The following is a 24,243-nucleotide window of genomic DNA, read 5'->3' as shown; positions in this document are numbered from 1 at the left end:
ACATGTTACATCCATATATGACCAGCTATGTAAACGTTAACATTGATTTATCCTGTAATAGATGTCATTCAATTGGTAACATACATTTATGTCTTCTTCTAATGCCTCTTAAGGGGAAAGTAATCTAAAAGTAACGGAATGTAATTAGATTACGTTACTGATTACTTGAACAGGTAACAGATTACATTCAGAAAGTAGCCTACCCAACCCTGCATATAAAATGGACATATCTTATTTTAATACAGACTAGCTCAAATCATTACCTGTCATTGAAAATGGCAAACTACCAAATGGATCATCATTTTCTGGGAAAAAAGTGGTTCTGCAAAAACATACGTTTGCACCCCTATTTTGAAAGTGGGATGCAGCTGCTCCGTTTGCTCCATTGCTAAGGCGCCTATAATTGTCAATACTTATTTATCAGAAAGTATCTGTCCAAAGGTTTGTTAGTCATTCATTCATTTATTCATTCATCCTTCATTTATAATGGCGTATGGCGTATTGATAAGGAAATGTGAATGAGTGGACTATCAAAAATAGATATCCGTGTAAAGCACAGATATGTAAAAGAGAAAAAGTAAATGCATACGTGTACATTTGATTATACTAAAGGCGTCATCGACTTCTTCATGGATCCTATAGCCACATCATCGCCCGAGAACTGGGGTTAACTATCTGGGACAGCGCAACAACGATGTAACAACTGGTTTATAACGACATTGTTGGCTGCAATTTTGCAAAACAGACGAAATGTCAGCTGAGAATACTTGTAACAGTCACTCATCGAATTTTCGGCTACAGTTACAGCATCAGAAATACCGACAAAACCTGTACTGGAGATACTCGGGTTTATGAAACGTCATCTTTCGTCAGAGTTTAATGCGTGTTGATTTCTCAAGCTGTAGCATTTTTTTGGGTATAAAACTGAAACATATCAGATATACACACGATCAAATCATAATCAAATGTAGTCATAGTGAAAGTGTTACATGAAAATATACTTTTTTCACTGTATGAAAAATCTGTGATTTGTAATCAGAGGCTCTTGGCGTGACGTTAGAGAATACGATTGGAGGGTGGTGCTAGTATATAGCTATCCTTCGGCCTACAGTTCCACCTTCTCGCCAGTGGAGTTTCATCACAGCTTCTGCACCACCCAGGGCAGACGAGAACATAAACACAAGTAAGTAGCTAAGAAATTGTTTCACAATGTAACATGTACGGGGAACAATAAAGATGGTGTGCTTATTATACCGTCGACATTTAGCCAGTGGGGGCTAATAGTTATCGAGGATGCAGTGAAATATTATCACTGTCAAAATGTGCTCTGGCCTGAGTCGACTCCATGTCATTTCTCCCCTTGTTCGGCTGCCTTATGCCTACGTGGACTTTGTAGATTATTATGGAGCTAACGTTCCGTATTAAAATGGGAGAATATGTAGCTATCATGTTTTGATCAACTACGTGTGTAAAATGTAAGACCTAACCACCGTTCTCGATTTCATGTTTAATTACATTTTTATAATGAGTTTCCATGGGGAGTTTCAATTTAAACTGGTTGTTAGCCGCCAGAGCTAGCTAGCGCTAGCACTGCAGCTACGTGTCATTATCGCGCACGGTCAAAGTTTATACGAGTTTATTAGCTAGCTAGCAAGCTAATGCGTCTACATAAAGTTTTCAATAGAAGTGGCGTCTCGCAACCCTAAAACGCAATAGGGCGTTTACATTGTTTTACTGGAATGCACGATTAATGTTTCATTTAAAATCCTTCGCAAGGAACGTTAGCTAACGTTAGCTATTTATTGTAATCGTCCATTTCAATAATTCCTCGGACATTCTTGCATGTCGACGTAGTACTAGCCGGGGGAAACCAGGGAATATTGGCTATCTATTTAACATTCTGTCTTGGTCAGTTAGCTAGCTACCTATATTCATCTGATGCTGTCGTGGCCTTGGGATAGTCTGTCAATTTTCACGTCACATCGTTTGATTTTTAGCTAGGTAATTATTATTTTATTTTTTTCCAACGCCAGCTAACTAGCTATTTTGCTAGCTAGCTTGTAAATTAGGCAGAAGTAGGCCAGTGTTCTAGCTAACGTTAGCTAGCAATCTCTTTGAGCTTTTCAGCTGCAACCCCACGTTGATCTATCACAGTTAATTAACTAGGTTGAAAGTTCAGTAAATGAATAAGGCTAATTTAGCATCAGATTTAAAGGCCACATTAATTGAGTCTGTGGTCTCACTGGAAGAGGCGTCAACGTACACCTCATTAGGCTCTATGACACAGCTGGCCAAGTCTAGTAGAATATTATACTTCCCACTGGTCTAATATCAAACAAGAATATGTTTTGTTTCTTAACTTTTTCTAAACTACCTTTTACCTTCACGCAAGTAGGCCCAGATTTGTATGCTAGCTACTTCTATAGGGGGATCCCTCCAGCCATTAATTAGTTGTCAAAGCTTGGGATAATGTTTTATCCCCCCCCCCCCCCCCCCCCACACACACACAAATCCTCACATTTGAATATACCACTTAATCTATTAATTGAATGTCCAGTATTTTATCACCCGACTGTCTGTTGTGAAACCAATATGTATTTTTTGGATTGTGCTTTTCAGGCAAAAGCTGGCAGGCTGACACGAACAGGCAGCTTTACAGGACGGATTATCTGGTAACTGACCATTTAGCTGGTAAGAAGTGACACTACTCTAAGCTCCTAATTATAGCCATGCTGCAGTCCCTTCTAACCTGCACTTTTCAAATGGAAGGCAGTGGAAAAGATGGCCTTACTGGCTCAGTAATTAAAGATCGACGGCTGACATTTTACTTTTTTGAATACTAGATGGGGGTGGCAGGCTATATATTTAGTATATTATTGGGTCAATCACAAACCAGATGCTTGTCAGATTTATCTGGATTTCATTGCAATACTTTGAATCAGTGTATACAGAACCAGTCAAAAGTTTGGACACCTACTCATTCAAGTTTTTTTTATTTATTTTTTTACTATTTTCTACATTGTAGGATGATATCAAAACTATGAAATCACACATATGGAATCATGTAGTGACCAAAATAGTGTTAAACAAAACAAAATATATTTGAGATTCTTCTAAGTAGCCACCCTTTGCCATGATGACAGCTTTGCACACTTTTGGTATTCTCTCAATCAGCTTCATGAGGTAGTCACCTGGAATGCATTTCAATTAACAGGTGTACCTTGTAAAGTTACTTTGTGGAATTTCTTTCCTTAATAATGCATTTGTGCGAATCAGTTGTGTTGTGACAAGGTAGGGGTGGTATACAGAATATAGCCCTATTTGTTAAAAGACCAAGTCCATATTGTGGCAAGAACAGCTCAAATAAGCAAAGAGAAACGACAGTCCATCGTTACTTTAAGACATGGAGGTCGGTCAATCTGGAAAATCTCAAGAACTTTGAAAGTTTCTTGAAGTGCAGTTGCAAAAACCATCAAGCGCTATGATGAAACTGACTCTCATGAGGACCGCCACAGGAAAGGAAGACCCAGAATTACCTCTGCTGCAGAGGATAAGGTAATTAGTTACCAGCCTCAGAAATTGCAGCCCAAATAAATGCTTCACAGAGTTCAAGTAACAGACACATCTCAACATCAACTGTTCAGAGAAGACTGTGTGAATCAGGCCATCATGGTCGAATTGCTGCAAAGAAACTACTAAAGGACACCAATAATAAGAAGAGACTTGCTTGGGCCAAGAAACACGAGCAATGGACATTAGACTGGTGGACATCTGACCTTTTGGTCTGAGTTCAAATTTGAGCTTTTTGGTTCCAACCGCTGTGTCTTTGTGAGATGCAGAATCGGTGAATGGATGATCTCCGTATGTGTGGTTCCTACCGTGAAGCATGGAGGAGGAAGTGTGGGTGCTTTGCTGGTGACACTCAGTGATTTTATTTAGAATTCAAGGTATGCTTAACCAGCATGTCTACCATAGCATTCTGCAGCGATACACCATCCCATCTGGTTTGCGCTTAGTGGGACTATCATTTTTTTTTTTCTCAACAGGACAATAACACAAAACACACCTCCAGGCTGTGTAAGGGTTATTTGACCAAGGCGAGTGATGGAGTGCTGCATCAGATTACCTGGCCTCCAGTCACCTGACCTCAACCCAATTGAAATGGTTTGGGATGAGTTGGACCGCAGAGTGAAGGAAAAGCAGCCAACAAGTGCTCAGCATATGTTGGGAACTTCAAGACTGTTGGAAAAGCATTCCTCATGAAGCTGTTTGAGAGAATGCCAAGTGTTCAAAGCTGTCATCAAGACAAAAGGGTGGCTACTTTGAAGAATCTAAAATATATTTTGATTTAACACTTTCTTTTGGGGGGGGTTGTAAATGATTCCATTTGTTATTTCATAGCATTGTCTTCACTATTATTCTACAATGTAAAAAAATAAAGAAACCCTTCAATGAGTACGTGTCCAAACTTTTGACTGGTACTGTATATAACATTCTCAAATAATCTTTCTAGAGAAGGCTTGAAGCACTTCAGTAGTCTACTTTGTGAAATCTTTTCAACGTTTTCCATTTTGTGTGCAAGGCTGTTTCCTTGCTCCGTGTTAAACCAATGAGACGCCAGTAGTATGGCTTTCCCGGGCTGGCCTGTATGTAGCTCACTGTGCTAACTAATGCACCACTGATTTGGCCTGCTCAGCCTTAAAGATGCCTAGCCTAGACGGAAGAGGCCCCTTAAAGGGTGCTGCTCTGGAAATCATGTGAAAACAGCTGTACTAACGCCATGCCAAGGATCCCAGGCACCATCTCCACTGACTGTGCTGTGTGCCAGTACACACAGTACAAAATAGAATTACTAGATTGGACCTTCCCTTTCAAGTAGATGTTCTGTGATTGGTTTGATTTATATTTTGATGGTATAAAGTCCCCCCTCCCTCCACTGCTTCTCATTCATTTGAAGCAAAACAATTTTGCCGTTTGTAGAGGAATAGCCTAGTAAATGTTCACCGGGGTTACCCCCCCCCCCCCCTCGCCAAATCCTAACCTTAACCATTAGTGGGAAAAGTACAACACTGACCCAAGATCAGTGTCTAGGGACAACTTCACCCTACACCTAGCGCATGTGCTCAGTGTCTAGTCTGATCTACTTGGTTAGGCCTGGGGGTGGGGGGAAGCTGATCCTAGATCTGTACCTAGGGGAAGCTTCAGTGGGTGGATGAACTGAACGGGGTCAGTGGGGAAATCCTCTTAACCTTGGAAAGCTCATTCACCCAGCTTAGAAAAGGCCTAGGTCAACAACTAAACTTAGTTGTTCAAAATCAATGTATTTGTCAAGTGCTCGAATACAAGTGTAGACCTTACTGTCAAATGCTTACTTTACAAGCACTTAACCAACAGTGCAGTTCATGAAGTGTTAAGAAAATATTTACAAAATAAACTAAAGTAACACAATAAAATAAGAGGTTATATACAGGGGTTACCGGTACCTAGTCAATGTGCGGGGGTACAGGTTAGTCGAGGTCATTTGTACATGTAGGTAGTGGTGAAGTTTACCCTAGGTACAGATCTAGGATCCACTTCCCCCTAGCCCAAAGGCAGGAAGATGTCAATTTTGATTCGTTTCCATCTTACTGTCCAGATGGATTGTATGCAGCCGGCAATACACTCGTATCTCACGTAGACTTTTTAAAAAACGGGGAAAACATGCAATCTTTCTGTAAAACACCATTTTCCACCACCATGATAAAGTGGCTAATGCCTAGGAATGCTAGTTCCGAATGTTGTGTATCGCGGTCAGCCAATCAGGTTGCAGCAGTCTGTTTACCTCTTGCTGAACGTAGGGCGCGACATCAGGAAGTAGCATTAGCTACTAACATGGTGGCGGAAATGGTGTTTCGTTAAAAACGTACACATTTTCAAACATTTATTTTCCTTCTCGCCATTAAATCTAGTTAAGGAGGATATCGACACTTTTGCAACCTGAATGGAGAATGTTTTTTAGGTACAAACTGGTCCATTGGATACGAGTGTGTTGCTTGCTGCGTACAATGCGTTTTGGACAGTAAAATGAAACCATCCACACCAGATTAATATCGCCATCAGCTGGCCTTTGGGCTTACCCCCCCCCCCCCCACCACCCCAAATCCTAACCTTAACATTTAGTGTGGAAAATGCTGAACTGAACAGAAATCAATGTCTAGTGCCAACGTCACATGTAGCTACTGCAATGAATCAGTTTGTCCTCTTGGTTATGCTTAATTTGCCTAATCTGTTCACTAAGGCTATTTGTCAGATATTCAAAGAAAGTGTTGACGTGTGAAATGGGTAATAGCTAGAACATAGATTATCCCTCCTGGAAAGGAATGGCTTTTGATAACGGTAGATAAGACAACGGGGTCAAACATCAAAGTCCATTCAAGCTGATAAATGTATTTTGTACTACTATGTATTTAACCCTAACTATAAAAGTGGTTTATTTTGTATTTTCTAGCTATGAGACGAGGCCTTTATAAAGACATCAAAATGATTTTAATAATCTTGTCCTTTTTTGAGTCTGTCATGTCTTTAGCTATGTAGGCTATTTTGTTTCTTTAACCCTGATAATGATGTCCTCTTTTCCTTTTACTAGTGACACACTCGTACTCCGTGTAAACGTGGGATTTCGACCATGAGCTCAGTCGCTGTACTTACGCAGGAAAGCTTCAACGAGCACCGCTCTGGGCTCGTTGCAGAGCAAGCAGGCGGTGAGTTTCTGTTTCATTTGTTCCTCTGGGTAGAGTTGCTGAATCTTAATGTTTACTGAGCCATCAGAACAACTAAGAGTAGTCTGGCCTTAAAAAAAAAAAAAAGAACCATCAGTTATCAATGACTATCTCAACAAATATGCTACCTAAAACCTAAAGTAACAACAAGACATGAGTTGTATTAACTGCCGTTGAATTGATCATGTACCTGCCGTTTTAGTCATTTATCAGACGCTCGTAGTCGGTGAGGTTTTTATATATGGTGGCTTGTTTCTAATGGTTCTGACACAGGGTCTAGTTCTGCTGGAGATGAGGAGGCCCCAGCCTACAAGGATGCCTTCCCCCCGCTGCCTGAGAAGGCTGCTTCACCTGAGGGGACCCAGGAACCAGTCAACGCCTGGACCTCCAAGATCCGGCCCCTCAAATCCTCTGTCATCACCCAGGTAGCTACACTCCTCTGTCATCACCCAGGTAGCTACACTCCTCTGTCATCACCCAGGTAGCTACACTCCTCTGTCATCACCCAGGTAGCTACACTCCTCTGTCATCACCCAGGTAGCTACACTCCTCTGTCATCACCCAGATAGCTACAGCAGCAGCGTTCACGCAACACTTTGTTGCATTGGAGGAGTAAGAAACTGTTTGTTGTAGCAAATGGTATCCCTATTCTATATAGTGCACTACTATTGACCAGAGCCCATAGAGCTATGGACTAAAGTAGTGCACTATGTAGGGAATATAGGGATGCCATTTGGGACACGACCCATGTTTGTTGTAGCGAAGATCTCTTCCTTCTGCCTTTGGCAAACCTGGGTGTGTAGACTTAAAAAGTCCTATTGTTCAAACATGTGATGTTTGCTCTCTCTAACTTATGACCCTGCTAGGTTTTCCACGTCCCTCTGGAAGAGCGCAAGTACAAGGACATCAACCAGTTCGGTGAAGGAGATCAGGCAAAGGTCTGTGTGGACATCATGCATAAGACTGGAGCCCACCTGGAACTCTCCATGGCTAAAGACCAGGGTCTGTCCATCATGGTGTCTGGGAAACTGGACGCGGTGATGAAGGCCCGCAAGGAGATTGTGTCCCGACTGCAGACTCAGGTCAGTGTAGATAGATGGGTTCACATTTAGCCCTTTTATTTGGCTGTTGTATTCATTATAACCACGTAGGTTTACAGCGTATATCAGAGCTACATTTAGGCCGATCCTTTGTGATTTCCCAAATGTTGTACTGTCAGTGTGTTGTTTTGAGGCCCCCACCTCAGGTCTTCCTGGGGGGGGGAAAAAGTGGCAGTTCTTACTGAGTGAACTATCATGGCTAAATAAATAAAACCAAATGAGTCATCCCATTTTCAATATGAACTCATGCACGGTTATTAAAGTTAATCAAAAGGTGACTACTTTGTGATTTATTTATTTACCTATGTGGTAATATTAACTTAGTTTATAAACCTATTTTCTTTCATGTTGATTTTTTATTTTTTTATTTTTACACCAGGCTTCAGCTACCGTGGCCATCCCCAAAGAACATCATCGCTTTGTCATCGGCAAGAATGGGGAGAAACTGCAGGAGTTGGAGCTCAAGACTGCCACCAAGATCCAGATTCCAAGACCAGATGACCCCAGCAACCATATCAAGATCTCTGGCACCAAGGAGGGCCTGGAGAAGGCCAAGCACGAGATTCTGCTCATCTCTGCCGAGCAGGTAGCCAACCTGATGCCGTATCGGTTACCTAGCTCTCGCGCTCTAGTGTCATCCTCTAACTTCTCTCCACTCGCTAAGTTAACTACCACATAATGACCTCTTAACTCACTATGGAAACCTTTGCGGCACAACCTTTTTCTACTTCTGTCATATCTGTTTTAGATAAAAAGTTATATTTTTATAATTTCTGCCATTTTAAGTTAACCACTCTACTTAATGAATTAATGAACATGCCCCTATAGCACTAACGCTAGCCTTGCTGTTATTACACTGCCATGAACACGGTTCGGAAGCGAGCTAGTTCAGTTTGTGACATGTTATATCAGTCCGAGTGTTGGACAACCTAACTGATGACCGTCCGCTCTCTGTCCTCCCCTTCCAGGACAAGCGTGCTGTGGAGAGGGTGAACATCGACAAGGTTTTCCACCCCTTCATCACTGGTGCCTACAACAAGCTGGTGGCAGATATGATGCAGGAGACGGGAGCCCGCATCAATGTCCCTCCACCCAGCGTCAATAAGACGGAGATCGTCATTACTGGGGAGAAAGAGCAGGTGGCCCTTGCTGTGGCTATGATCAAGAAGATTTATGAGGGGAAGGTGTGTAGGTCTATGTTCTGTCCTCTTTTTAACAGCATGTTAATATGAACTGTTATGGTCCTTTAGAACTTTGTGTCAAATATTACTGTTGCTATGATGATGATGATGATTGAGGGGGAAGGTGCAGTTGAAGTCAGAAGTTTACGTACACTTAGGTTGGAGTCATTAGAACGAATTTTTCAACCACCACACATTTCTTGTTAACAAACTATAGTTTTGGCAAGTCGGTTAGGACTTTGCATGACACAAGTCATTTTTCCAACAATTGTTTACAGATGGATTATTTCACTTATAATTCACTGTATCACAATTCCAGTGGGTCAGAAGTTTACATGCACTAAGTTGACTGTGCCTTTTAAACAGCTTGGAAAATTCCAGAAAATTATTTCATGGCTTTAGAATATTCTGATAGGCTAATTGACATCATTTGAGTCAATTGGAGGTGTCTGGTTCATCCTTGGGAGCAATTTCCAAACGCCTGAAGGTACCACGTTCATCTGTACGAACAATAGTACGCAAGTATTAACACCATGGGACCACGCAGCCGTCATACCGCTCCGGAAACGCGTTCGTTGGAGACGAGTTCTGTCTCCTGGAGATGAATGTACTTTGGTGCGAAAAGTGCAAATCAATCCCAGAACAACAGCAAAGGACCCTGTGAAGATGCTGGAGGAAACGGGTACAAAAGTATCTATAATCACAGTAAAACGAGTCCTGTATCGACATAACCTGAAAGACCGCTCAGCAAGGATGAAGCCACTGCTCCAAAACCGTCATAAGAAAGCCAGACTACGGTTTCCTACTTTTTGGAGAAAAAATTACTGAAAAATATAACTGTTTGGCCATAATGACCATCGTTTTGTTTGGAGGAAAAAGGGGGAGGCTTGCAAGCCGAAGAACACCATCCCAACCGTGAAACGGGGGTGGCAGCATCATGTTGTAGGGGTGCTTTGCTGCAGGAGGGACTGGTGCACTTCACAAAATCGATGGCATCATCAGGAAAGAAAATTATGTGGATATATTGAAGCAACATCTCAAGACATCAGTCAGGAAGTTAAAGCTTGGTCGCAAATGGGTCTTCCAAATGGACAATGACCCCCCCCCCCCCACCCCCCCCCCAAGCACTGAAAAAGCGTGTGCGAGCAAGGAGGCCTACAAACCTGACTCAGTTACACCAGCTCTGTCAGGAGGAATGGGCCAAAATTCCCCAACTTATTGTGGGAAGCTTGTGGAAGGCTACCTGACACATTTGACCCAAGTTAAACAATTTAAAGGCAATACTACCAAATACTAATTGAGTGTATGTAAACTTCTGACCCACTGGGAATGTGATGAAAGAAATAAAAGCTGAAATAAATCATTCTCTTTACTATTATTCTGACATTTAACATTATTAAAATAGTGGTGATCCTAACTGACCTAAGACGGGGAATTTTTACAAGGATTAAATGTCAGGAATTGTGAAACTGAGTTTAAATATATTTGGCTAAGGTGTATGTAAACTTCAACTGTATGTCCTGCTAGCTAAACTGTGCTAAATAGGAATGATTTGAGTGTCTGCGTTTAACATTGTATGGAATGTTGTCATGTAGCCTCCGGGTACCAGGGCATGACTTCAGTTGTCTCAATAATCTGAGAGGGGCCTTACAGAGGTTCCTACTAGCCTCAGTGGCCCGACTGAAAAGAAAGAGACACACAGTCTAAGACTGCAGTCTTAACACTTTATTCGAATTGGGACCAATACAATTATAATTTTTTTTTAATATGCAACAGTTAAATCCACCAAGTTAACCAATTTTATCTTTACACTCATTTCCAGTGCTCTGTTTACCCTTTTCTCCCGGCAGAAAAATGCCACCACCATCGCGGTAGAGGTGAAGAAATCTCAGCACAAGTACGTGATCGGCCCCAAGGGAAACACCCTGCAGGAGATCCTGGAGAAAACTGGCGTCTCGGTCGAAATCCCACCCTCAGACAGCAACTCTGAGACCGTCATCCTGCGCGGGGAGCCAGACCGGCTGGGTCAGGCTCTCACTGAAGTTTACGCCAAGGTAGATATGTTACACATTCCAACAGAAACACTACTACACAGTACGTACTATACAGGTCTCACTGAAGTTTACGCTAAGGTAGATATGTTACACATTCCAACAAACACTACTACACAGTACGTACTATACAGGTCTCACTGAAGTTTACGCTAAGGTAGATATGTTACACATTCCAACAAACACTACTACACAGTACGTACTATACAGGTCTCACTGAAGTTTACGCCAAGGTAGATATGTTACACATTCCAACAGAAACACTACTACACAGTACGTACTATACAGGTCTCACTGAAGTTTGGGCCAAGGTAGATATGTTACACATTCCAACAGAAACACTACTACACAGTACGTACTATACAGGTCTCACTGAAGTTTGGGCCAAGGTAGATATACATTACATAAGACATATACGCAGCACCTTTCACACCGGCCTGGCTGGGTCTGGTATTCGCTGACGTTTAGTCCAAGGTAGATGCGTTATTTTTTTTTGAATGTTTTACTTGCAATGCGAATAAATGTTTTTTTTTTTTTTTTTTTTACCTTCCTTCGTTGAATGTACTGATTTGTAAGTAGCTCTCTATAAGGCTGCTTGCTAAATGACTATATATATAGCACTTTATTCAGGGCCTCTGGTTCAAGAGGATGTCCCATGACAGTGGTTCTCGGTTTCTAAATGTGAACCTGTTTGTGTTTCCCAGGCCAACAGCTATACTGTATCCTCAGTCGAAGCTCCTTCCTGGCTTCACCGCTTCATCATTGGCAAGAAGGGGCAGAACCTGGCCAAGATTACCCAGCAAATGCCCAAGGTGTGTGTGTGTGGCGTGTGTTTTGTTCCAGAGGGGGATGCAGCTCAAGGCCTGACTTGGTGTTTCTCTCTCTCTCTCTGTGTGTATTGCAGGTGCACATTGAGTTCACTGAAGGCGAAGATAAGATCACCTTGGAAGGCCCCACCAAAGACATGCAGATGGTGCAGAGTCAGATGGAAGCCATCGTCACTGACCTGGTAAAGACCCTCCGAACACTGTGGACCAGGCTAGCCTCGTCCACTCCCAAGCAGAAGCCCGTTTACCAAAACCCAGATTAAGCCTATTAGATTAATGGGCTAAAGCGCATTCAATGGAGAGTGTCCCTTGAGCATGCTTTGTAGTTAGAGTAGGCTTAATCTGAGTCTAAGGCTTAATCTGAGTCTAAGGCTTAATCTGAGTCTAAGGCTTAATCTGAGTCTAAGGCTTAATCTGAGTCTAAGGCTTAATCTGAGTCTAAGGCTTAATCTGAGTCTAAGGCTTAATCTGAGTCTAAGGCTTAATCTGAGTCTAAGGCTTAATCTGAGTCTAAGGCTTAATCTGAGTCTAAGGCTTAATCTGAGTCTAAGGCTTAATCTGAGTCTAAGGCTTAATCTGAGTCTAAGGCTTAATCTGAGTCTAAGGCTTAATCTGAGTCTAAGGCTTAATCTAAGGCTTAATCTGAGTCTAAGGCTTAATCTGAGTCTAGGCCTAGTTTGTTGTCCTTGTCCCAAGGACCGACTGTGTAAACCACACTGGTTTCCTTGGTTTTAGGACTTGGTAGTTACAATCATTCATTTGATGCCATGTTTATTTCCTTTTCCCTTCTAGGTGAGCCGCATGGATTTTAGGGAGATCAGTGTGGACCCCAGATTCCACAGACACCTGATTGGGAAGGGCGGTGCCAACAGTAAATATTATGTTTTTCTTTAAGCAAAGCGGAGGTTGGGTTTGAGAAGTGGGGGCCGAGTAAGATGTTACACAAGTGTATTTTGAAGATATTTAGCGTGTTACTAAATGGTGGTTTTAAAAAAAAAACTGTTTCTTCTCCTGCCCTGTTCAGTAAACCGCATCAAAGATCTGCACAAGGTGTCTGTGCGTATCCCCCCTGACAACGAGAAGAGCCACCTGATCCGCATCGAGGGGGATCCCCAGGGGGTTCAGGAAGCCAGTAAGGAGCTGCTTGAGCTAGCGTCGCGCATGGTGAGGATCACAATACATTCGCTCTCTCTCACACACGTCACCATAACGTCCCCGTGGGAGTTGTCCCTCAACCTTTTCGTCTCTCTCTTGCAGGAGAACGAGCGTACAAAGGACCTGATCATCGAACAGCGTTTTCACAGAGCCATCATTGGCCAAAAAGGGGAGAAGATTAAGGACGTTCGTGACAAGTTCCCTGAGGTGAGTCGCAAACCGTGTTGCCGTGGGAACACACCTGATGACGCCAGAGACCGTGGCTAAGTAAGACTTCAGTCAGCAAGGCTGTATTTACACAGGCAGCACCATTCTGCTCTTTGACCCAATTATTAACAAAAGAGCAGTTTTTTTTTTTTTATGGCTCAAAAGACCATTTTAGTGGGGGGGGGGGGGGGAAAGCTCAGAATTGGGCTGCCTGATTTTAAACGCAGCCTTAGAAACCATGACGATCGTGTGCCAGATCCATATATTTAGAATAGCTGTACATGTATGGCTCTGGTAAATACACTTAAAATGCTTAAGCGTCTACAGCTATAACATTTTGCTGTATAGTTACAGTAAACAACTATGTTAATTCTAGTTAGGACGGGCACTTAAAAAAAGTGTTGTATGAGGAAAGGAAAATATTTAACGTTTTCCAAGCTGTACATAAAGTAGTAATGTGTCGATTTTGCAGGTCATCATCAACTTCCCAGACCCGGCAGCGAAGAGTGACATCGTTCAGCTGCGCGGTCCAAGAAATGAGGTGGAGAAATGCTCCAAGTTCATGGCTAAGATGGTTGCTGACATGGTATGTAAGATCATCAAACAAAACGTCTAAATGATTTACTCTGTGACAACTAGGTTGAACTTTTTTTTTTATACATTGCATGAGGTTAGTGTAAGGTGTTAAGTACATTTGGCTTTCAAGACATTGTGCCGGTAAAGCACGTCATCATTTCAGTTGGTATGATTGATAGCTCTTCCCTTAAGTATATTGAACATGTCAAATCTTGCTTTGCAGGTTTTGAAAAACTGTTTTTATCTATGATTGATTTTGTCTTTTTCAGGTGGAGAATGGCTTCTTTCTCTCAGTTCCCATCTTCAAACAATTCCACAAGAACATCATTGGGAAAGGTGGCGCTAACATCAAGAAGGTATATTCTCATTAATAGGATATGGAATTTAAACTTGGTTTGGGACACAGTTCTTTCACAATTTCAGGCTTTTTAAAATATGAAGAAAAAAATTATATTTGTATTACCTGACAAAGTAATTCCTTCATTTCCAGATTCGTGAGGAAACTAACACCAGGATTGACCTGCCTGCCGAGAACAGCAACTCTGAGATGATCGTCATCACCGGCAAGAAGGAAAACTGTGAGGCCGCAAGAATCCGCATCCTGGCTATCCAGAAAGAACTGGTAACTTAACTGGCTTTTCTCAGGGAGATTGTCTTTCTTAAGATGGCCTGTGTTCTTCTATGTCAATGCAGATAAGGATAGAATGTTCGTACGTTCCTAATTTGTCTCTCTCTATATGAAACCATGTTTCCGTTCTGTGCCCAATGAACTACATATGCCACTTGTGTCCCTCCCAGGCAAACATTACAGAGATGGAGGTGTCCATTCCCTCGAAGCTGCACAACTCCCTGATTGGCTCGAAGGGCCGTTTTGTCCGCTCCATCATGGAAGAGTGTGGCGGCGTCCATATCCACTTCCCCACCGAGGGCTCCGGCATCGACACGGTCACCATCAGGGGTCCTGCTGAGGAGGTGGAGAAGGCGAAGAAACAGCTGCTCTCTCTGGCCCAGGATAAGGTTTGATCCTGCTCTTATCTTATTTAGGCTTTACTTATCAGTAGGTTGAGGAACAGGTTGGTTTTTCTTTGTTTGTTTTGGCTGTGGTTGTCATGAGGGTTGGTTTCAATTTCAGGATGTCAACTAAAATTCCCAATTTTTCCTTCACTAAAAAGCAATTGAAATAGAATTCATTCCAAATTAGGGTGATCACATTTTTAAAATGGCCAAATATGGGATAATTTTGAAGTGCAAAATTTGGTGATGCAGAAATGAGAGACTGGCTGTTTTATAAAAATGTGGGAATATTTAGCCACGGTAACAATTCTGGTTGGTCTGAAAGAATGTAAAACTGGTAGGATTATTTTTTTTTTTACGGGTTTGAGTAGCAAGTATGTTGAATAAGCAACTAATGTGCATTGAGAGCCTACCAAGTGTGGAGAAATGACCTTCTCTTTGTCTAATAGGCTACAGCTACTTAGGCCTACTTACTATTGTATTCTTCGTTAGAAGCACACTTTTTGTAAGTAGTTAGCGGTCCTCTCCAAGTTTAGCTGGAATTTAGCCCAAAAAAAGGATTAGACACGTGATTGGTTGACGATATGACATTGGCCTGGGTTATCTTGCGCTGCTTAGAATATCAGATCTCAACAACGATTGGAAAAGTGTTAAACATCACCAGCACCACGTCCTTATGATATATCTGGTCATAAGCGCAACGTGACAGCATACGACACCGGTTGGAATGTCTGAATAAAATACGGGACAAATGGACTTGTTAAAAACCCTCTGTGGCCCTGGGAGACACAGCCACAAACTTTAGAGAAACTCTCCAGCCCAGCAGAGGCTAACATCCCCTGGTTTCGGACCTCTGGCATTGTTAGGCGGTTGCCAAGGGCCCTTCTAGAACACTCCCCTGCCTGTGATTGGCTGACCTGGTCAGTCAATCACAGGCTGTACCTGGTGGGGGGGGGGGGTCTCATACCCCGAATAGTCTGTTTAGTTGGACACAGAGGTCCAGAGAGACAACGGGTCAGAACTCTGCATCAACACAACTCAGTACTGGACCCTTCCTGAACAACCTTCCTAACTGTGTTAGTGGTTGGATGACCATAAACCACTATATACTACCTCACTTACCCTACTGCTAGTCTCCTCTTTGTGTTATGATAATTATCAGTCCTCCAACAGGAACTCTGGGACAGTTGCACCTATAATCGAAACTGACACCTGAGTACTATTTTGAGTACTACCTCTGAGTACTATTTGTTGGTAAAATACAGCACATGACTGTTTGGTAGGGGGGTCAAGGGCCAAAATGCGGGACTGTCCCGGTACAATCTGGGACGTGGTCACCCTAATCCCAAACCGAGTTGTCAGTAGTCCCATGTACACTCTTTTTAAAGGAAGTAAACTGAACCAATCACCATTCTGTTGCAGCACATTCCAATAAAATAAATAAAATAAAATAAAATATTCTAAAATATCTCTTCCCCCCTTTCTCTTTCCCTAGCAAACCAAGAGTCACACAGCTGAGCTGAAGGCCAAGCCAGAGTACCATAAGTTCCTGATCGGTAAAGGAGGCGGTAACATCCGTAAAGTACGTGACAGTACTGGAGCCAGGATTATCTTCCCGACACCTGACGACGAGGACCAGGAGCTGATCACCGTGGTGGGGACAGAGGAGGCTGTCAGGGAGGCCCAGAAGGAACTTGAGGAACTCATCAAGAGCTTGGTAAAAACATTTTTTTTTTTAAATCTATATATTTAGTTTTTTTGATTAGGGAAAAAACAGGAGAAACTGACTCCATCAAAAGATTCTCCTGACGCCATTGTTTTGTATTAATGTTTCGTACTTGTTGTTTACAACAGAATCAAACTCTCCTGTGTATTTCAGTCATTTTTAGAGAGTAAGGAAACTGTTGTCATTTTGATACTGACTCCAACCTTTTAGATTATACCCTGTGTTTTTGTTTTGACACATTTTGAATATTAAACCCCATGCTTGCTTTGTCATCCCTCAGGACAACGTGGTGGAGGATGTAATGAATGTGGACCCCAAACACCACCGGTACTTTGTGGCTCGCCGTGGGCAGGTGCTGAGGGACATCGCTGATGAGTACGGCGGTGTGATGGTGAGCTTCCCCAGGAGCGGTGCCAACAGCGACAAGGTCACTCTGAAGGGAGCCAAAGACTGTGTGGAGGCAGCCAAGAAACGCATGCTGGAGATCATCGAGGACCTGGTGAGTTCACAGGGTTTTACTAACTTATTTATGACCTATTTTCCACTGGAGACTTAGCCCAGTGTTTTACCCAAAAGGCTGTCTTTTGATTCCTCTCCCACAGCCCAGCTCCAGTGTCTCACTAGGCCATGGCCTCAATGGACCTGCTCTTAATTGGGGTCAAAGCCTGACCACTGGTACTTTTCAGCTGCCATTTACACTGAAATTGTTGGATTTAGATTTTTGTTCAAAGAGTTACAGTTCATATAAAGGAAATGGAAATAAATTAATTAGGCCCTAATCTATGGATTTCACATGACTGAGAATACAGATATACATCTGTATACTGTACCTTAAACATAAAGTAGGAGTGTGGATCAGAACCAGTCAGTTTCTGGTGTGACCACCATTTACCTCCATGCAGCGCCACACATCTCCTTCATCAGGCTGTTGAATGTTGTTCCACTCCTCTTCAATGGCTGTGAGAAGTTGCTGGATATTGGCCCGGAACACGCTGTCGTACACGTCGATCCAGAGCATCCTAAACATGCTCAATGGCTGTGTGAAGTTGCTGGACATTGTCAGGAACTGGAACACGCTGTCGATCCAGCATCCCAAAGGTGCTCAGTGGGAGGGGACATGTCTGGTGAGTATGCAGGCCATGGAAGAACTGGGACAATTACAGCTCCCAGGAATTGTGTACAGATCCTTCGGGGGGGGGGGGGGGGGGGTGCATTATTATGCTGAAACATGAGGTGATAGCAGAGGATGAATGGCACGACAATGGACCTCAGGATCTCGTCACCGTATCTCTGCGCATTGTGTTGGTTGTCTGTAGCTTATGCCTGCCCATACCATAACCCCACTGCAACCACGGGACACTATTCACAACGTTGGGACACTGTTCACAAACTGCTCGCCCACACGACGCCATAAATGTGGTCTGCGGTTGTGAGGCCGGTTGGACGTACTGCCAAATTCTCTGAAACGACGGAGGCGGTTTATGGTAGAGAAATAAACATGTAAAATTATCTGATAACAGCTCTGGTGGACATTCCTGCAGTCAGCATGGCAATTGCTCGCACCCTCAACTTGACATCTGTGGCGTTGTGATAAAACTGCACATTTTAGTGGCCTTTTATTGTCCACAGCACAAGGTGCACCTGTGTAATGATCATGCTGTTTAATCAGCTGCTTGATATGCCACACCTGTCAGGTGCCTGGATTATCTTGGCAAAGGAGAAATGCTTACTAACAGGGATGTGCACTAATTTCTTTACAAAATTTGAGAAGCTTTTTGTGCGTAAGAAAAACATGTGTTTTTTAAAATATTTTTTGTTATGTGTGTGTGTGTATATATATATATATATAAAATAAAAACCTGTGGCGAACAATCAACAACCTCTGCATCAAGACAGTTGCTTTGAGGTGTTAACCCATGTATATATCTTAACATGGGTTAACACCTCATAGCAACTGTCTTGATGCAGAGGTTGTTGATTGTTCGCCAAAGGTCTTTGTCACTCCTGATGGGAACACGGTCACACTAGAGCTGACATTAACATAGAACGCTGACCCCACTGGTGAGGGGATAGTCTCAGGTGGGAGTGCCTCATACTCGTCTCCTGGGACGTAAGGATGCAATAATCTTCTAGTCTCGTTCACCCCAGTACCATGATGCCCATGTCATAACTAGCCTGTCCTCTCTGATTGGCTAACGGTCCTCTCCTCTGTCTCCAGGATGCCCAGGTAACCATGGAGTGTGTGATTCCTCAGAAGTTCCATCGTTCCATCATGGGGCCCAAGGGTTCCCGTATCCAGGGTATCACCAGGGACCACAACGTGCAGATCAAATTCCCTGAGCGAGTGGACGGTCCGGGGAAAGAAGGTCCGGCGAAAGGAGGCCCAGCGGGTAAAAGCACCCTGTCGTTCTCAGGCAGTATTCAGTCAGAGGAGTGCTGATATGGGATCAGTTTTGACTAGTTTAAGATCAGCACTCAGACTTTACAGGCAATGACTGATGTGGTTTTATCTACCTTTTATTGTTTACTTGAATGTACTGAGTGTTAGACATTCTGGATAAGAGCACCTGCTAAATGACCTAAATGTAATGATCCTAGATTGTTAAGAGATGTCTCTTTAAGGTTGTTTGACGCAAGTCTTTCAGATTTCTGCTGTTCAACTGCCTGGTTCATTCTCTCTAATCAACCTTTTGTTTTTTCCCTCTGTTCTTCCCCAGCTCCCCTGGCCGAGGCTGTAGTGCAGGAGAACGGAGAGGCTAACGGGGAGATGGTTGAAGAGCCTGCAGCACCTGTGGATCCCACTGCACCTAAGAAGTGTGACATCATCGTGCTTTCTGGCCGCAAGGAGCGATGTGAAGCCGCTGTGGAGGCACTCAAGGTCAGTCCTCTTCTTGAACATTGAAATAATCTGACTGTCTGTCTGAACTCTTTTTAAGGAGGTTATTTGTGACTCGTATAGAGACGTTTGTTTGTTTTTTTTTGTCACTTTTTTGTTCTCCATATATAGTTCAACTTATGTTTCACTACCTCCTTTTTCCTTAGGCTTTGGTCCCCGTCACCACTGAAGTGGAAGTGCCCTTTGAGCTTCACCGTTACATCATTGGGCAGAAGGGAAGTGGAATTCGGAAGATGATGGATGAGTTTGAGGTACGTCAGAGTAGTTTCATTGTCACTTTTTTTTTTTTTTTTTTTACATCAGGGGAGAAGCTGAAATGGGACTCAATTCAGGATACAGAGTCTCTTGTGTCTGGATGTTTTATTCAACGTTGTAATGTTTTACTATTTCCTCCACCGCCAGGTTAATATTCAAGTGCCTGCTCCTGAGCTGCAGTCCGATATAATCTCCATTACTGGCCTGGCCAATCACCTGGACCGCGCTAAGGAGGGTCTCCTGGAGCGTGTTAAAGAGCTGACTGCTGAGCAGGAGGATCGGGTACGTGTTACTCTCTCTACTGCGCTTTACATCTCAGAACCACAGTATTTAAAAGTGTCGACTGCAAGTCAATCACAAGTTACATAGTCTGATCTCAGATCTGTTTGTTGCCTAGTCATTGTTATGCCATCTGGCATCCAGCCCAAACGGCTGTAAGACCAGGCGAAGAGTGACATGGTTCTGACTGGGGATGTTGTTTTTGTACTTGTTATTCATTGCAGTCCCTCAGGAGCTTCAAGTTGACCATCACTGTGGACCCTAAGTATCACCCCAAGATCATTGGCCGTAAGGGGGCCATAATAACCAACATCCGCACAGAGCACGACGTCAACATCCAGTTCCCAGACAAGAACGACGACAACCAGGTACAGGGTTACACCTTCTGTTGTCAATTCTTCTGCCGTCTGTCCGCAAGCCCTTGTCCTTTGCATAAAGCGTTGGTGAAAGTTAGAGGAGCGTGTTCTTGGATCTTCTCCAATGTGCTGGGGGGGGGGGAGTTATGCAAGGAATTGAGGAAATACTCATTGAGAAATCCTTCAACTTGAGGTTTCCCTCATGTAAGTTCTATAGTCCTGACTTACACCCCCCCCCACCCCCCACCCTCCCAGGACCAGATCACCATCACTGGGTATGAGCACAAGGCTACAGCTGCCAAGGATGCCATCCAGGCCATCGTGGACGAGCTGGAGGAGATGGTCTCTGAGGATATCACTCTGGACGCCCGTGTCCACGCCCGCATCATCGGGGCCCGTGGCAAGGGCATCCGCAAGATCATGGATGAGTTCAAGGTGAGGGGGGGGGGCTTTATTAGTGGGCCAGTTTCCCTGATACATAAAGCAAGGTCTTGGACTTAACAAGCATGCTCAATGAAATGTCTCTATTGAAATAGGATTTTAGTCCAGGGCAAGCTTATCTGTGTCTCGGACAAGGCTTCATTTTTTTTCTTTTTTTCTGGTCTTGGATAAAGTTGTGAGAACAAAACATCTTACAGGATAGTCTTGCCTTGTCCCTTTGAATTCTGGGAATCCATCCAACGTATTCCGTCTGTACGTACTGTTGGCTGCGTTTAATATATAATGGATTCCCATCATTTGAAATGGACAAAAGACAAGAATTTATCCACTTAAAAAAAAAAAAATGTATTTACTAAATGTTCTTTTTGGTTTCTGGAGCAACACCATAGGACCTTTTAAATGTCCAGATGAACTGATCGTGTTTCTGTGTTTAGGTTGATCTGCGATTCCCCCAGCCCGGCGCTGCTGACCCCAATCAGGTGTTTGTTACTGGACGTCCTGAGCTGGTGGACGAAGCCATCGACCACCTCCTCAACTTGGAAGAGGAATACGTAAGTACTCCTTTCAAAGTGGTGCAGGGTGAATTTGCCCCTAAATGTAAGTACTCCTTTCAAAGTGGTGCAGGGTGAATTTGCCCCTAAATGTAAGTACTCCTTTCAAAGTGGTGCAGGGTGAATTTGCCCCTAAATGTAAGTACTCCTTTCAAAGTGGTGCAGGGTGAATTTGCCCCTAAATGTAAGTACTCCTTTCAAAGTGGTGCAGGGTGAATTTGCCCCTAAATGTAAGTACTCCTTTCAAAGTGGTGCAGGGTGAATTTGCCCCTAAATGTAAGTACTCCTTTCAAAGTGGTGCAGGGTGAATTTGCCCCTAAATGTAAGTACTCCTTTCAAAGTGGTGCAGGGTGAATTTGCCCCTAAATGCTGAGCTTGGGTCAGTTCGATTTTTTTTTTGTGTTGCATTTTCCCCCCCCCCAGTAATGGTTAAGGTTAGGATTTCAGGAAGGGAAGCTGATCCTCAATCTGTACTTAGGGGAAACTTCACCCTTGGCTTTCAAAGCCATTTTGTCCACCATGGCTCTCCATGTCCTCTGTGACGCTTTGTATTTTACTGTTATTTTTTCTTTCTGTGTCTGGTCAACGTTTAGTCTTTATTGGTCAGTTTATTGATTGATCTGTATCATTGACGAAGCGTTTAACTAGTTAATTTCTTCTCCGGTAATCTTTGGCTCTTCATTTGACTGTTGTACACACTTTCTGGTTCCCTTGAATGATGAGTACCTTCAACTTCCCCCCCCCATTTTCATATAGCTTTTTAAAAATCTAACTTGGTTTCCTGTTTTCAGATGGCTGACGTGAATGAGAATGAATCTAAGATGACGTACATGAAGCCCACTGGTGACCGCGGTGCGTCCTCGATGGATGAGGGAGGACGAGAGCGAGGCTCCTCCAAAGGCTTCGTGGTGAGGGAGGCACCGTGGCAGACCGGCAGTGAGAAGGTGAGAGAGGTGACGGATCTTTGAATTTTTTTTTCTTCTCCTTTGACAAATCTGAACCATTACCATTTTGTGCTAGCCTGGTCTCATATCTGTTTGTACTGTCTTGCCATACTTTTTCCTGTGGTCATTGTATTTAGCACAGATCTGGGACCACCCAGGCTACTTTTTTGTGTATTGTCCCTTTTTTTTAAAGAGATTTTTTTTTTGTTTTTTTTTTTGAATGCAGTCATTTGTAGTTCAATGATCACTGACATGTACTTGTTTTCCCCCCCTCTGTCTCCAGGCCCCAGACATGAGCAGCTCAGAGGACTTCCCCAGCTTCGGTGCTCCTGTGGCGGCCGCCAACAAGGCTTCTCCCTGGGGACCCAAACGCTTCTGAGCAGAGCTGTGCTGCTACGAAGGAGACAAGACGGCCCTCACCTCCACCTGACGACACAATCTTCCCCGCCATCGCCTGCCCCAACCCTATGGACCTGGACTGACCGCTGACCCCCCACCCCCCACAGAAGTCTCTGCAGTCCTGGAAATGTTTCATGCTTCTCTCTTCTGTCTACATAACTTGGTTTGCCTTTTGTAGATTTTATGGTGTAGTCTGAAATGCTTTCAACCAAACTGTATTTGGACCTGTAACTTCAGCTTTGTATCTTCTTGCATTCAGTAATGCGTCTTTCTGCAACAAAAAAAATTATACTTATTATAAGAAACATTGCTGGGTTGTTGGGTTATGTCTATATTCAGGTAGACGTTCAGTGTTTTCCGAGACTTGACATTTCATAATGATTTGAAATGTGTTACCAAATCCAAAGCTGTTAAGGGAACCGAGCAACGCTTCTTAGGTTTACTGAGCTGCCCCTTAGTTGCCTTCGCAGGGTGTGTGGGGCTGGGGGGGATAGAGTTGACTTACCTCTGGCGACATGTTAGCACATGTCTGTCCATTTTCAGCTTTTGATTTGAAGTGAAGAAGCTTGACCATCATGGTGGCCAGCTGTCCGTTTCAACTACTCTCCTCCGCTCCTCATGGAACTGTGTACGTCATCTCATTCAGTTCTCAGTCTTATTGCTGCATCTGAGTGGTTCTGTCCTCAGTCTTTTCATTCTGTCTGCTTGTTACTGTGCTTGTATGGCCAGGTAGTGATGTGTTGTATCATTCAGCCTTATTCATTTGTTCAACTTTGTTTTTGTTTTTGGAGGGGTAATTCACTACAGATATACTATTTCACACACTCTCTCTCAAACTGCCAGATGCTTTTGGAGATTGTACTGTATCATCCCACTGCAACACTAGAGCTCCAGAAGGTTAAATGCCCCACACACACTAACTGTTAAAGTACCATACTTGTTCCATACTGTCTTTCTGTTGTTTTTTTTGTGACATGAAAATGAAGTTTTAACTCTCCTCATGGCTTTTGGAAGCAAAAAGAGCAGACCATTCTGTGCCAATGAACTGTCTTCTGTCTAGTGATGTGTGTTACTCATCTTGCTACCTACCGGGGTCAGTGTCCAGTCCCTTTTTGTCTTCCAGTTGCTATGCAGATTGTTCTGTAACCATAGCAATGGCCCTCTTATCAGCCTTAGCTCTAGAGTGATATAAACCAGACCCCAGAGTTGATGTCACAGTCCTGAGGAGATCAGGAGGCGTACAGTACGATGCAGTGGATAAATGTTCAATCGTCTCATTCAGTTCCTGGCAGTGGGTGGTTAATTTTTCTCCCGGTGGTGCAGATACATTTCCTGAAAGATATGACATCATTGTCTAATCCTGGTCTATATCATTCTAGCCTTATATGAAAGATTATGCAAAAACCATACAAGAAGAAGTGAAACAATTATGGATGACACTGGAAATGAAATTGTCCAAAAAGTCAATAAAAATTGAAAATTGTATTTTTTTGAGTTGGAACATGTAGCTAGCTACCTTTACTAGAG

General features: G+C 43.2%; 1 protein-coding gene across 2 annotated transcripts; it reads left to right on the top strand.

Annotated features, from left to right (window-relative positions):
* Nucleotides 1-1,045: 1,045 nt before the first annotated feature.
* hdlbpa (high density lipoprotein binding protein a) lies at nt 1,046-24,201 on the top strand. Of its 2 annotated transcripts, none has more exons than XM_071346529.1 (28): nt 1,046-1,183; nt 2,620-2,691; nt 6,626-6,740; nt 7,032-7,183; nt 7,625-7,840; nt 8,238-8,444; nt 8,827-9,042; nt 10,890-11,093; nt 11,795-11,902; nt 11,995-12,099; nt 12,710-12,788; nt 12,942-13,081; nt 13,175-13,279; nt 13,752-13,865; nt 14,125-14,211; nt 14,346-14,477; nt 14,654-14,872; nt 16,365-16,586; nt 16,876-17,094; nt 18,814-18,985; nt 19,313-19,473; nt 19,638-19,742; nt 19,894-20,028; nt 20,250-20,393; nt 20,637-20,816; nt 21,257-21,373; nt 22,165-22,317; nt 22,601-24,201. In XM_071346529.1, the coding sequence occupies exons 3-28, from the start codon at nt 6,665-6,667 to the stop codon at nt 22,694-22,696; spliced, it is 3,864 nt and encodes a 1,287-aa protein (XP_071202630.1). In that variant the 5' UTR covers nt 1,046-1,183; nt 2,620-2,691; nt 6,626-6,664; the 3' UTR covers nt 22,697-24,201. The 2 variants fall into 2 exon arrangements, with proteins under 2 accessions (XP_071202630.1, XP_071202629.1); XM_071346528.1 differs by having other exon boundaries at nt 22,165-22,326.
* Nucleotides 24,202-24,243: the final 42 nt, after the last annotated feature.

The sequence above is a fragment of the Salvelinus alpinus genome, chromosome 16, assembly GCF_045679555.1.
Source record: "Salvelinus alpinus chromosome 16, SLU_Salpinus.1, whole genome shotgun sequence".
In the NCBI taxonomy this organism is placed as follows: Eukaryota; Metazoa; Chordata; class Actinopteri; order Salmoniformes; family Salmonidae; genus Salvelinus; species Salvelinus alpinus.
The sequence above is the reverse complement of the archived record's forward strand: the minus strand, read 5'-3'. Positions and strand labels throughout refer to the sequence as shown.